At 39.0% G+C, this 15,286-nt stretch overlaps 1 protein-coding gene across 1 annotated transcript in view; it reads right to left on the reverse strand.

The window, feature by feature from the left end:
• The window catches only part of pth2ra (parathyroid hormone 2 receptor a), a 64,319-nt gene that overhangs the window by 36,503 nt on the left and 12,530 nt on the right, over window positions 1-15,286 (reverse strand). Inside the window, exons 3-6 of the mRNA XM_046845993.1 lie at window positions 14,336-14,446; window positions 12,929-13,044; window positions 12,735-12,832; window positions 8,130-8,316 (exon numbers count right to left, since the gene is read on the reverse strand). Of these exons, the coding sequence (XP_046701949.1) occupies window positions 8,130-8,316; window positions 12,735-12,832; window positions 12,929-13,044; window positions 14,336-14,446 (512 nt within the window). The remainder of the gene's footprint in view (window positions 1-8,129; window positions 8,317-12,734; window positions 12,833-12,928; window positions 13,045-14,335; window positions 14,447-15,286) is intronic.

A 15,286-nucleotide genomic window follows, 5' to 3' on the forward strand; every position in this document is an offset into this window, starting at 1 on the left:
CAAAACTGCAGCTCTTGAGCTCTGCAGTGGTCAGTATCTATCTAAAGTGGTCCAAGGAAGGAACAGTGGTGAACCGGAGATAGGGTTATGGGTGGCCAGGGCTCATTGATGCACGTAGGGAGCGAAGGCTGGTCCGATCCAACATACGAGCTACTGTAGCTTAAATTGGGAACACATTGCATTTCTATTGAAATTCTTGGTAAGACTTGGTAACCTGCAAATTTTGAATGCCTGTCCAAAAGTTGTTTGACCTTGGGGGTTAATTTGTTTCTCTTTTTTGAATGTTGCAGTGTCTGTTTGGATAAAAAAAAATTCTAGAAGCAACCAGACACTGGGATAAGTTTATCCATAGAGTCAAGTTACTTCCACAATTAACTCCTAATTGTGACATCTGGATAATAAGGAACTTTAAAACTGTCCTTTTCATTTTTTTTTTCCAGATCAGCCTAAGTGATGCCATACTTCTAGATGAAGTTTTCTTCAATTGTAAATCCACTTGTGGTCCCACATTAACATTTTAAAGATCCATGAAGTTCCTTTCTGAGTCTGGTTTCTCTAAAGGTGTCTTCTTTATACCATCTTAGGGAGTTTTTCTTGCCACTGTCACCACTGGCTTGCTCATTAGAGTTAAAATTATAAGGATTAATTCATATATTTATATTTATAATCTATTTAATGCTGTAAAGCTGCTCTGGGACAATGCAATGTCTATTATACAAGCACTTTACAAATACAATTAAATTGTAAAATTAAAATGTTTAACCCACTGTTTTATAGTGAAATAATTCAGAATTGAACAGAGCACATACCCTAAAATGAACTTCTGGAAAGAAAAAACTCTTATGAAATCTGTGGAGAAGTGAAAAAAACAAAATGAAATATCTGATCACAGTGTACAGTATATAAATGTTTTTGGATTAAATGTATATTTTCTGATTATGATACGATCAAGTGAAACCAATGGTCACTCTGGAAAAAGGGATGCCGACAGAGGTTTGCATCTTTCCCTTATTACAGCACTCCAGGACCAGCTCGGGGGTTAATAAGCTCATTTACGAGCACAGCCAGGGCTTTGTATGTGAACAAGGACCTCATAACCTTCCATTACTAAAAGCAGCCAATTTCATACTGTCACAACTCCTCAATCAGAGCAGCGTATACCATTCATCTTTCCTTTACCTCTCAAGCAAACATAGTCTGCACATAGCATCAGAGTGACCAATGAACATTGTCTCAAAGCAGCTTTACACTAATAATTTGGTGATCAAAATGAATATGTTCTATATAAGTGTAAGTTTGTCCCTGATGAGTGAGCCGGTGGTGAATGTGGCAAGGAAAAACTCCCTGAGATGTCATAAGGAAGAAATTATGCCAAAATATTCTGTCAGTCATCCCAAATCATGTGGAAAATAATGGTACAAAATGTGTTATGGCACAAAGCCAATACCAAGGAACACTATATCAACAGTGAAGCTTGGTGGAGGTAGTATTACGATTTGGGGCTGCTTCTCTTCAACTGGGCCAGGAGCACTTGTCAAGATCGATAGAATGAATAGCCCCAAATACGATCCAAGATCGATAGGATGAATTTGGAGCTATTCATTCTATCGATCTTGACAAGTGCTCCTGGCCCAGTTGAAGAGAAGCAGCCCCCAAATCATAAGCTAAACTGTTGATATAGTGTTCCTTGGTATTAGCTTTGTGCCATAACACTTTTGGACCATTTTTCCCCACATGATTTGGGGTGACTGACAGCATCTTTTGGCACAATTCAGACGAGCTTGCATATATTGTAAGAAATTTCCCACAGCCCAGACTTGTGCAGAATAGAGGAGATAGTAGTCACACAAAAGGTGTGACTACGCCAGAAATTTCTATACTTCATGCAGTGTTGCTGTTGGCCTTTTGGTAACCTCCCTATTTAGTGTTTTCGTCTTCTCATCAACTTTGGTAGGTCATCCTAATCTTTCCAATGTCTCTGTGGTGCCACATGTTCATCACCTATTGATAATGGTTTTGACAGTTCCCCATTGAACATTTAGTGCCTTCAATATTCTTTCATATCCCTCTGCAAGTTTCCCAGTTTCTTTGGCAACTCTTGGTGGCCCATCGCAATTAGTAGAACCCCAGACATTCAAGCAGTTAGGTTAATTAGGTAAATACAAAAGCAGATGAACAACACATGACATATTGCACGGTCATTATTTATTTTTGCAAAATTTAAGCCGACAAGGATAAGCCATGTGTGAAAATTTTAGTACACCTTCTGATTCAATAGCTTGTAGAGCCACCTCCAGCATCAGGAAAACAGTAACTAGAAATAATCATGTTCTGTATGACTTAAATATTCTCTCACATCGCTGTGAAGAAACTTTGGCCCACTCCTCTTGACAATGCTGATTCAGTTCTTTGAGGCTGGCAGGCATTTATAAGTGCATCATGCACCACTTATGACCTTAAAAGGTCCTGACACAGTATTTTTCAGCCTTTCTAATAAAGACTTGCCAGTGTGCTTGGGATCATTGTCCTGTTGCATGACCCAATTTTGTCCTAATCTTTCTAACTGTAAAATGATGAGCTAAACATTGTTTGCTAATGGCCTTATTGCTCTTCCCAGATTGATGTGCAGCAGCAGTTTCTTTTCTGAATCACTGGTGATGTCTTTCTTCCTTGACATTGTGTTAACGCACACCTCAATGCTCCGTACCGGCAATCTGAGCAAAACTTGGGCTTTTATAGAGGTGATCACACTGATGATCAGTTAATCAAAGGGTGTACTTTCTTTTTCTCATGGCTGTATGTAAGGCTGCAAATTAAAAACCGGCAAAGAAATTCCACATCTGTTCAATTAACAGCCTATCCACTGTAATGCATCATAATAGATTTCAAATGAAACACAGCTTTCAATTACTCCAGCTCTTGCACTAATAGAGTTGAAAATACAGTGCAAACGGCGTGTCAAACATATGAAGTCGAAATCGACGCTATGACTCCAGGCATACAAAAACATTTCTAATTCAGGTTTGCAGCAGTGTCTCTGAACTGCATAAGTATGTACATGACTTTGTGCCAAGATTAAGCCCCAGCAACAGAACAAAACAACTGATCTCCGAAGACCATCCACCCTCAGACACTGGCTTCATTCCTGTATGAGCGAAAAAATAAAAAGCTGTGGGTTTCTCACAGTTCTCATGCTGGCTGTTGTAGACATGGTGAAAGTCTCAGCATGTGGGTTACAATATATAATTAAATCCTACCAAAATGGCAGCACTAGACTGGATAGGAGCACCATGTAGATTTAAAGGGGGTTAATGCTATAAAAATCATCACAATGCCAATAAAGACTTTGTATGGAGGGAATCGCTCTGAAATAATACACTGTGGCATATCGTACATATTTACAGCTCGCTGTCATTAAATGTGCTGACTTTCAGCCTTGTGGAGTATTTTGTGGAGAAATATTTCATTTATTCATCCACAATCAATGCCAACACAGAGACCTTTATGTCACTACGACAACACGTATTTATTGCTTCATTCATCCTGAATGATAACTGGGGAATCAGATATAGATGTCATGCATACCAGCCTAAGCCCAAAGTTGTAGTTGTATCTGAAAATGATCCGGACATTATTACCTACTATATACGTTTATTCACTACATTTTAATTCTTGCTTTTTCAATCCATTGCATTTCAGTAAACCTGCCAATGTTCGCATATGCATACCTGATCCCCATTCATTTCTCGTTTACTTGCTGTTTATATCTCTTTGTTCATTACCAAAGTCTTACCATTTTTTTTTTGCTGCATTTTCTAGTTCTGACACTTCTGTATTGTCACTGAAACCATTCTCCTGTTAATTTGCCAATTGCGCTTTTAGCCTTGTTCTGCATATATGTAAAGGTCAGCAGCTAAAATCCATTGATAAGACCTACATACATAAAAAGGGATTTTTCCAGAACTTTTTTAATTCATTCTAATATGTGGTTCAGCTTTTTTGACGCTGTCCTTGTATACAAAATATTCAAAATATTCACTTGTTTAACATTATGAATGTACACCACGAATTTTTAAAAAATTCTGTACATCTAAACATACATTCCACTTTTAGTCCCCGTTTGCTGTTAACCACCGCTCTCCTGAGATGTTTCAGAAGAATGTACCTAAATGAGTGTGGGCTCAGGGCCTGGGGTGCAGTCAGTGTTTCAAATGATCCCAATGGTGTTTAAGAGGGTTGAGAGCTCTATAGCAGGCCATTTGTTATTTTCCACTCAAACCCGTGTAGACCGCATCTTCATGGAGCTGGCTTTGTGCACAGGGGCATTGCGGTAGGCTGTTTGAACGGGTCTCCTTGTTTAAGTGGAGGGAAAATGTAATGCGATGGTGATAAAGACATCCTATTACAAATTTGTGGAGCAGCTTGGGAAAGAGCCCATATAGCTAGAAAAGTCAGGTAAATACTAGAGAAATTAGTAAAACAAACCTGAGCATGAAATCTGGAAAAAAACGTGCTGCTTACGTTCTACGCTACAGAAGCTAACTGAAATCACCAGCACTACATCACATCACTCTGCCTGTACTGGAACCTGAGGCTCTAGACTCTCTCTAGTGAGCTTTAGCTCTATCTTGAATTTACTCTCTTCTGGTAAGGTAGGATTCTAACTTTGTATATCTATTTAACTCAGTTGATTCTAGAGTGTTGGTCTGTGCTTATTAGCTTGGTCAGGTGATTAATCAAGAGTAGTTTCAGTCTCACTTGAGGTGTGAATTGTGGGCAGGGCTTACTCACTTATATTGAAGGCGTCTGTAGCGGTAGTAGGTAGTCCCCACAAGTAGGTAACCCCCTTAAAGTCAGTAACTCTTAGTGTATTTAGAAAGTCCTATTTATACTATTTCTTACTTTAAAAACATTGATCTCAAACTGGGAGATTAGTCATGTGCCTCAAACCCATCTCTGTAGTAATCTCTTACAGACACAGACGTTCCTATCCACAGAACAGATGTCACATCGTCAGTAACCTCATCTACCCTTCCCTGTTGTCTCAATCTCAAACAGCGGTGGTAGGTGGGCTCTGGAATTGTCAGTCTGCTGTAAGGAAAGCTGACTTCATCACAGGCTTGGCTTCCCACTACACATTTGACTTTCTGGCACTTACTGAGACCTGGATATCCCCACAGAACACTGCTACACCAGCTGCTCTGTCTTCTGCCTATGCTTTCTCTCATTCACCAAGAGAAACTGGTAGAGGTGGTGGTACAGGTCTACTTTTATCACGGAGATGGTGTTTCACACCTCTCCCTTTGTCTCATTTAACCATCTCTTCTTTTGAATTTCATGCAGTTTCAGTTACCTCTCCAATCAACCTTTTCATCATTGTCATCTACCGCCTCCTGGTCCCCTTGGGGACTTCCTAGAAGAGATGGACACGCTCCTCAGTACTTTCCCTCTGACGGCACCCTCTGACAGTTCTTGGTGACTTCAACCTCCCATCCGACAAACTTCAGTCATCTTGCCTCTTGCCTTTTCTGAATACCTTCTCCTTGACATTTAACAGCTGCCCTCCAACACACAAGGGAGGAAATGTCCTGGACCTGGTTTTCACCCGTCCTACTCCAGCTACAGACATGACTGCCACTCCACTTCCAATCTCTGATCATCACCTGGTTTCCTTTTTAATCACTCTTCCTATTCAACCTAAAAATAATTTACATGTCTCTCTTATCCGTCCTAACCTTCACTCTATCTCCCCTCCTCTGTAACTTCATGTACTCTTTCATCTCTTCCTGACCCGTCTCCTTTTCCTCTCTACCCTTAGACGTTGCTACGGACTCCTTCCTCTCATCTCTTTCCTCAACCATGGACCTCCTTTGTCCCTTGACTACAAGACCCAAGAAGACTTCTTGTCCCACACCGTGGCTGTCAGAAGTTTTGCGCAGTAATCGACGAGAACTCCGATCTGCAGAGAGGAAGTGGAAAAAATCACAGCTTGATGTAGACCTCTCATCTTACCGTGCACTCCTGACCAAATTTTCTTTGGAGGTGACTTCTGCCAAAACTGCCTTCTACAAGGAAAAGCTTGAGGCCTCTGCACAAGATCCTCGTAAGCTTCACAACATCTTCTCTTCTCTACTAAACCCCTGCTGCACCTGCTCCATCCTCCTGACTGCTAATGACTTTGCCTCCTTCTATGATGAGAAGATTAGGAAAATCTGCCAGACCTTCACTTCCTCTCCAACAATGATTACACAACACAGCCAACAATCCACTACGTCTCTGTCAAGCTTCTCAACCTTAACAGAAGATGAGATACTGCAAGTCATCCGATCCTGCAATCCCACCACCTGTCCTCTGGATCCAATCCCTTCAACTACGCTCCAGACCATCACGCAAGATCTCCTGCCCTTCATCTCCACAATCATCAATGGGTCATTAACATCTGGCTATGTACCAACTACCTTCAAGCAAGCAAGGGTCATTCCTATCTTGAAGAAACCGGCTCTGGATCCATCAGACATCAACAACTACAGACCGGTATCACTCCTTTCCTTTCTTTCTAAATCTCTGGAACGCACTGTTTTTAACCAACTGTCTGTCTATCTCTCACAGAACAACCTCCACGATCCGAACCAGTCTGGGTTCAAAGCGGCACATTCCACAGAGACGGCCCTATTGGCTGTTTCTGAGAAACTACATGCTGCTCGGTCAGCCAAGCTGTCATCTGTACTTATCTTTCTGGACCTTTCAGCAGCATTTGACACAGTCAACCACAAGACACTTTTGTCAACCCTCAAGAGCCTTGGTATCTGCGGAACAGCATGGGAATGGTTTGCTTCCTACCTGGAAGGTCGCTCATACCAGGTAACATGGAGGATCCACATCTGCCCGTGCAGACTCACCACTGGTGTCCCACAAGGCTCGGTACTTGGTCCCCTCCTTTTCTCCCTCTATACCCACTCCATTGGTGAAGTCATATCCTCACATGGGTTTTCTTATCACTGCTATGCAGATGACACTCAACTCATCTTTTCTTTCCTCCATCAGATACCACAGCTTCCGCTCGGATCTCAGCATGCTTGTCAGACATATCTTTATGGATGAGGGCTCACCAACTTAAACTCAACCCCAGCAAAACAGAACTGCTGGTCATCCCAGGTGATTCATCTCCAGGTCAAGATCTACAAATAACACTTCATGACTCTCTGCTCTCCCCTTCAGCCACTGCTCGTAACCTTGGGGTAACTATGGACAATGAACTGTCTTTTTTCCCACATATCGCTAATGTTGCTCGTTCTTGTCGATTTCTTCTCTATAACATCCGAAGGATTCGACCATTTCTGTCCATACAGGCTGCCCAGTTGCTTGTTCAGTCTCTTGTCATTTCAAGACTGGACTACTGCAACTCTCTGCTGGCAGGTCTTCCCCTGAACGCTATTCGTCCACTGCAAATGATCCAAAACGCAGCTGCACGACTTGTGTTCAATCAGCCCAAGTTTTCCACACCACCCCACTGCTGCGCTCCTTCACTGGCTTCCAGTAGCTGCACGTATCAGATTCAAAACACTGATGCTTGCCTACAAGGCCAAAATGGACCAGCACCATCTTACCTCAGTGACCTCATCACATCTCGCACTGCACCACGCTGTCTGAGATCCTCCAGCACTGCTCGACTGGTACCACCTTCTCTCAGAATGAGAGGTAAGTACAATTCAAGGCTCTTCTCTGTTCTGGCACCGAGGTGGTGGAATGAACTTCCCCTAGATGTCCGTACAGCAGAGTCCCTGATTATCTTTAAGCGACGACTGAAGACCTACCTCTTCCTGAAATACCTAAATTAGCACTTTCCAAGTTTGTAGAATTCGAGTTATATTTATATTGAGTTTGTATTCTTGCATACCAGTGTAGATTTATTCACTACTAGAGATTTAAAGCACGTTTGTACGTCGCTCTGGATAAGGGCGTCTGCTAAATGCCGCAAATGTAAATGTAAATGTAAATGTAGACTCTATGTTAAACCTACCATGGGGCAGTACCAAATCATGAAGTGCAATAGATGCGATGAAACCTGATGCGTTATGAAGTGATGGATCGAAGAAGTTAGCATTTCCACAGGACTCAAAATTACTCACATACTGAGAGGTGTTCACCGGTGCCACATCCACTGTGTTCGTGAGGTTGTTCATTAGCACAGCATCAAACTCCTGGAGCCCAGAGCTGGTGTGCACCACCCGGTCTTTCACAAAGATGCTTATAGCTCGCAGTATGAAGGACACAAACAGATGCATGTGGATGTAGTTCCTTGTGCAATGCAGCCGCCTATAGATGTCCAGAGGTAAGTTTGTACAGTGAAATATTCATGTTTCTTATAATAAAAAATAATATATTTGAATATTTTCATGATGGAACAGGTTTGGGTCTCCTAGTTCAAGTGAAGGAAAAATTTAATGCTACCTCCAACTTTCTGTGTGTGTTTATGTAGGTGTATACGTACATATATCCAGGATCTCACTGTGTACAAGTGAGTACACCACTTAAATTTCAGCAACCATTTTAGTACATATTGTAATGGGACAATTCTATAGAAATGTGGATATATTTTAGAGTAGTCAATGTGCAGCTTGTGTAGCAGTACAGATTTACTGTCCTCTGAAAACAACATACAGCTACTGCTGTCAAAGTAGTTAGTACTATTCATCATGTTCATGTTTTTGTCTGCTTGACAGAACCATACAAATTTGTGTTTCTTGTGTTAGAGCAGTTAAAATTTGGTGCTTTGGGTAAAATTCTCTCATACTGACCACTGGATGTTCAACATGGCAACTCATGGCAAAGACTTTAAATTGTTGCTCTCCACAAAAATGGCCTTGGCTATAAGAAAATCGGTAACACCCTGAAACTGAGTTACAGTACAGTGCCCAGGGTCATACAGAGGTTTTCCATGAAGGATTCCACTCAGAACAAGAGTAAGCTGAAGGTGAAGGTGAAGGTGACGGAGCCCTGGTGAATTCCATGCCCAGGAGACTCAAGGCAGTGCTAGATAACAATGGTGTTCATAAACATATATTTGCATAAAGCAGCCATTTTTGTTCAATGCCAATGTTGATTAGAGTATTAAACTTGAAAAGTATTCATTTAAGCTCATGACAATCTTGTAATTAATCTCAATAAATATAATTTAGTCGATTAAAAGCCCTTATTTAAAACTTGGCACATCAGTAAAACAAATGTTTAGTAATTTAAAAAAAAAAAATGTTGGTGAAGTTTATTATTATTTTTTTTTATATCTGAGTAAAGAATGGACATCAGGAATAAAATTGTGTTGTGTTTTATATATATATATATATATATATATATATATATATATATATATATATATATATATAGTGATATAGTATAGTATAGTCTCTTTTCATACCTTCAGTATAACATTAACCTACTACAGGATTAATACTTTTTTTTTTTTTCATCAAATTTAATTAGCCTAGGGTTTCAGTAATCCTGAGTGTAATTGCAAATGGACTAGGGCTCATCAATTTTAATCAAATGTGCTACCGGAATTTAAATACCTTTTATTTCCTTTTTCAAAAAACACTACAACCGTGTCTGATACATCTTTATAAATAGAATTTTTATTTTATTTTAATTCCTTTCAACTTTTGAGTCATTCTTGATCATTGTTTAAAATGTGTGTTCAAAACCGTGTTAAACAATTAATAAAACATCTATTCATCTTGTGCAGTTTGGAAATAAGAAATGTTTAACAATGATGAGAACAGCAGATTTCAGCTGAATGTCAATGTTCTATTAATATAATCCTGGCTTTAATTTTGTCTTCATACAAATATCGGGACAAATGTTGCGGTCTCATTAAATAGAAGTGTTTCATTCGTTCTCCATTTTCCTACAATTACTTTTGTCTTAGTTGGTAATTACTTATTGAGCCAGATGGGAAGCTAATGGACAAAACAATCTTTTTTATGAATTTGGTTTAACCTTTAAACTGCAGATAATTGTGTATAACATGCAGACATGTCTCCTGCCAAATAAAGAAATGTATTTTTTCCATTAAAGTATGCTAGCCACCAAGAAAACACTTATTGTCTATCCTCTGGAGCACATTATCTAGTAATTGATAATGTCTAAAATGACGTCATTAGCAAATAGCTGTCTGGCTACCTGCACAATAATTATGGTGAATCTATTTTTTGAATGCTGAGATACTTTCACATACACCAATCTTCCAAATCAACATTGCCATAAGGTGGTGTACCTCACAGCACTGCCCATTTTTTTTTTACTTTGAGAATTTGCTGTTATTGATGCCACTTCTCATGTGATTCTAATGTTATAGCTGCTGTACACTATATACACAAAAGGAACATTCCATTGCACATTTACACCTCGTTTGCTGTTATGACTACCTCCATTCTTCTGGGAAGACATTTCACTAGATTTTGAAGTGTGGTTGTAGAGATTTGTGCTCCTTTAGGCAACACAAGAGCTTCCAATCCAACCAATGTAAAGAAGATTCTCATTGAGCTGGTTTTTATACTGGAACAGGTTTGGGTCTAATAGTTTAAGTGGTAATGGTATCACATTTGAAGACATCCTAAACAATTGTGTACCTTCGATTTTGTGATAACGGTTTGGTCCAAAGAACCAAATATGGCTGGAAAAGGCGCAGTATTTTTGCTGATATAGTGTATTTGTGGGTAAACTACATGTACATGAATGGCCAGAATTTATAAATCGAATAATTTGATTTAATCATGGAATCATGTATTCCTGTCCAATGCTTTTTTCGTTTTTCAACACTCCTGGTTAACTTTTAACTGCCCAAAAATGTTAAAGATTGTTCATCGAGATATTCTGCAGAACTTTCTACTACAGAGCCTGCTGCAGGAGTGGGCAAGTTCAAAACCAAACCGGGCCTCATTCTCCACATCGCCATTCCTCCCTCCTAAAAGGGCTTGGAATAACTATGTTCAGAAAGATATGACGGCAAAAGATCTTCTGAGTGCGATGTACCCTAAAGGATTGTTCCATGACTCATTTCACACTTCAGTTACTGTACTGTCAGTGCTGCGCCTGTTCACTTGGCTTTGAAACGCTTTGAGCCTCGTTCGTCAAGTGTTCAGATACCTTTGCGCCTAAAATCTGTTTGAAACTTTTCAACTGTTGATTACTGAATATTTTCATTTTACATAAAATATAGCATGAAGTGAGTAACCACTTGAGCTCATATTGTACTCAGTGTAACTAATGCTTTTAGCCTATAGTTTTAATGGTGTTTAATGTGTTCGCTCGATTTGCTTTGAACACTCGTGCATGGACAATTTGGAAGCATTAAAGCTCATTAGCATAATTTATGCACAACCTGCTCCTGAATCTACAATTATGGTTTGTCTTTTGTATTATTTTCAATCTTTTTTGTTCTGTCCATAGTATTATACTCCAGAACATTAAGAACCAAATGTACAACGTGAGGTTGAGTTGACAACATAATCTTCTAAACCTTTATATTATCAGCTTTTGTCACTGTGTTGTGATCATCTTAGCTTTAATTGCTATTCTCTCTCTCTCTCTCTCTCTCTCTCTCTCTCTCTCGCTCTCTGCTTTTGTACACCACTATTTCTGCAGCTATTTGGCTTTCAATCTCAATTTCAGCTTATTTGCATATTGGCATTGAGCATGGTATTTGCAACATACAAGTTGAGAACAAAGTGGATGGATGGATAGATGGATGGATGGATGGATGGATGGATGGATGGATGGATGGATGGATGGGTGGATGGATGGATGGATGGGTGGGTGGATGGGTGGATGAATGGATGGATGGATGGGTGGATACCTGGATGGGTGGATACCTGGATGGATGGATGGATGGATGGGTGGATGGATGGATGGATGGGTGGATGGATGGATGGATGGATGAATGGGTGGATGGATGAATGGATGGATGGATGGGTGGATGGATGGATGGATGGGTGGATAGATGGATGCTTTGCTGATTGTACCCAAGGCCTTCTCACCTCTAAATGAGCACAAAATCTTCAAAATCTAGTGGAACCTTCTCTCAAAAAAGTGGAGGTTATTATACAGTAACAGCAAATGGGAACTAAATATGGATTGGGATGTTCAAAAAAGCACATACGAATCTACTGGTCAGGTGTCCACAAACTTTTGTCCATACAGTGTAAATGAAACAGCACATTAGTAAGGCTAATATCTAAAATCCTGTGGGATTGTTAAATTGTGAAACGGAGAACAGAGAATCTTGACAAAGGAAAATAATAAAATAGAAAAAAATCGAAAAAAAATTAAATAGAATTATTATATAGCAAATATAAACATATATAAAAAAAATGAAGTTTGTTTTATTCTATAGGCAAAAAAAATATTCATATTTACAATAATATATATACTTTCAAGCTTCAAATGAGTTAAATATTTTTTTAAATAGGTTTAAAAAAATCCTATATTTGATGTTTGATATCAAATAATTTAGATTCGCATTCTAGTGACATAAAAGCTTCTATTAATTCATTTTATAATTTAGAAAAATATGTATATTTACAATAATATATATACTTTCATAAGTCAAATATAATTTAAATAGGTTTAAAAAATCTTATATTTGATGTTTGTCGTACGTATTGTTGTGTCAATATGTATTAATGATTCAGTAAGCAACTTTGACAATAAAAAAATACACACATACTGTACAACCTTACCTAAAATATCCAATGATGAGGATGGCCACCAGAAGAGACCCAAAGGACACTGCATACCCCACAGTGTACATGATATAAAGCCTTTCAAAAAATTCTTCCTGCAAGTGTAAAGGTACAAATGAGTGTTTAATTCACACTGGGAATATCTCCATAAAAGGAAAATAAAAGCAGAACATTATTGGGCAATAGCTTACTCTCTCTCTGTTGGGCCCAGGAGATTTTATACACTCTGTGTAATTAGCCCATGTCTTATTCAAGCCCTCTCCAAGCACCCAGGAACTATTGGATTCACACCTTCTGTAGGCATAACCTGTAATGGTGAAAATATGTTAGCATACAGTATGTATTAACATATTTGTTGAGTGCATTCACAGTATTCAAGTATTCCAACCGTCATTTAATCTTCATTCAATCTTATTATATTTTTCCAAATCAATATACATTCCATACCCCAAGCAAATTTATTAAAGAAAAAAATATCCGGACTATAAGCCGCACCCACTGAATTTTACAAATATTTTTATTTTAAACATAAATAAGCCCCACCCGTCTATAAGCGGCACTGTCTACACTGAAACTAATGAACTTTACACAGGCTTTAACGAAAGACAGTGTCTGTTACACGGTGTAACAGGTGAAATATGTTGTGGCTCCTTTAAGAGCAGGGCGGCATTTTGGGAGTAGCCTGCCGCCGCATTTTTCCGGTATTAGTGCATGTGTGCAAGGCCGAGGAATATGTCCTTATAATTTTCTGATGCTCATTTCTAAGTTTCTTTGACTAACCCGTAACGCTGTTGCCAAGAAAAAAAAAAAAAAGCAGGAGTTTTGGAAACCTGTCTGTGCTTATATGATTTCTGTTGCAACTGGAGTTAGTGAGCTCTCCCTTCACCCAGACTCAACGCATTACAACGGCTTGTATCTAAACAGTAGCCGACCAAGTAAGTCATTGTTCACTGTCTTCATTGTTCATTGAACACAGGTGAGGTGCGTTTTTTCGTTTCCGTTCGGAAATTTCATTGGTCTAATGTTATGGGGTTCAGTTTTTTGGCTTGAAATTTGTGAAACCGGAAAAAACACAGGAAAAATCCATAAATAAGCCGCGGGGTTCAAAACGTGGGAAAAAAGTAGCGGCTTATAGTACGAAAAATGCGGTATATATATATTTTATTGATATAACTATTCAGACACTTTGCTATGAAGCAGCATGCTTCTCTGGATCATCATTTAGATGTTACTCATATGTCTACTATAATTGCAGTCCACCTTTTGGCATATTTCTTTGAATAGGCATTGTTTGGAAACATCTGTCGATATAAGGTCTAAAAGCTGAGCAAAAAACGTAGGTCGAAGCTGAGACACAGGACTGTTTTAAATCACAAATCCTGGAACGTTGCAAAAATCCTGCCTTATTAAAAGATCCCAAGAGTACAAACGGCCTCCATACATCTCAAAATGGAAGACGTTTAGAACAACTAGGACGGTTCCCTTTTGATATTATTCATACACCTTGACCTGTTTATACTAGTTTGAGGAAAATTCTTTGACAACAAATCAAGTCACTGTAGATCATTACAAAAATGCTGTAAATTTTAATAACATACCTGCATGGTTGAAATCGTAGATGTATCTAGGACAGGGCACTTTGGTTAAAAATCCAGGGGAACCTTGTGGCCAACAAATCAAACCGTCCCATTCTGGAGGGCACACATCCACTTTTTACCATGGAAAAAAAGGAAACAGAAAAAGGGTGATTCATAGCCAAAAACCCTCTAGATATATAATCCTCATGGAGGAATTTTCATCTCAGTGTAGAAAACTTGCTTTGTGAGATATATTTTTCTGGCTTTGGCAAACTTCTTTGTGTTTTGTGCCAACACTACCATATCAAAAATTATTAAGTATTGTACGTTCTATGTCTAGGTGGCAGATTGTCAATTTTTTTCTAATCACAGCGACTGTTACTATTGATTTATTTTTTGGATTATATCCATAAGTCTGACTTATTTTGAGATTTACTTCCAGTCTAATTACTGTACTTTATATAAAATGATAAAGACTCCAAGTTCTGATGTTGTTCACTATTAAGATTAAAACGTCAAATCAGGTTCAAATATGATTCCTGATTATGTAGGTTTTTTAGCACTGCCCAGAAGCATGTGTCAAATGGCATTAACCCATCCTCATTTGGGTGACATCAACAGTATGATTATAATCTTTAAGTAATGTCCTTTCTACAGTCTTATACAGTCATTTGAGGTTATGGAACCAGGAGCTACTGAGCAACTCATAAAATAGCTCAACATTTGTGATCATTATAGATCCAACACCAGCTTCTCCATGCCAGAGCCTTTAAACACTCAAAGAGGTCCAAACTCCACACATGCCAGTGTGCTGGGATCACCAACAGGTGCCAGATCTATCTGTGCCACTAAGACCCTTATCTCTGGTAGAGCATTCCAGTCTGATGGGTAAAGAGCAAGAAGGGGCTATCAATAGGTCTGACAGCGGGCAGATAAAAGATCTGTACAGCCTGAATGTCAGCATGGATTTTA

Source organism: Silurus meridionalis, chromosome 3 (genome assembly GCF_014805685.1).
Source record: "Silurus meridionalis isolate SWU-2019-XX chromosome 3, ASM1480568v1, whole genome shotgun sequence".
Taxonomy (NCBI): Eukaryota; Metazoa; Chordata; class Actinopteri; order Siluriformes; family Siluridae; genus Silurus; species Silurus meridionalis.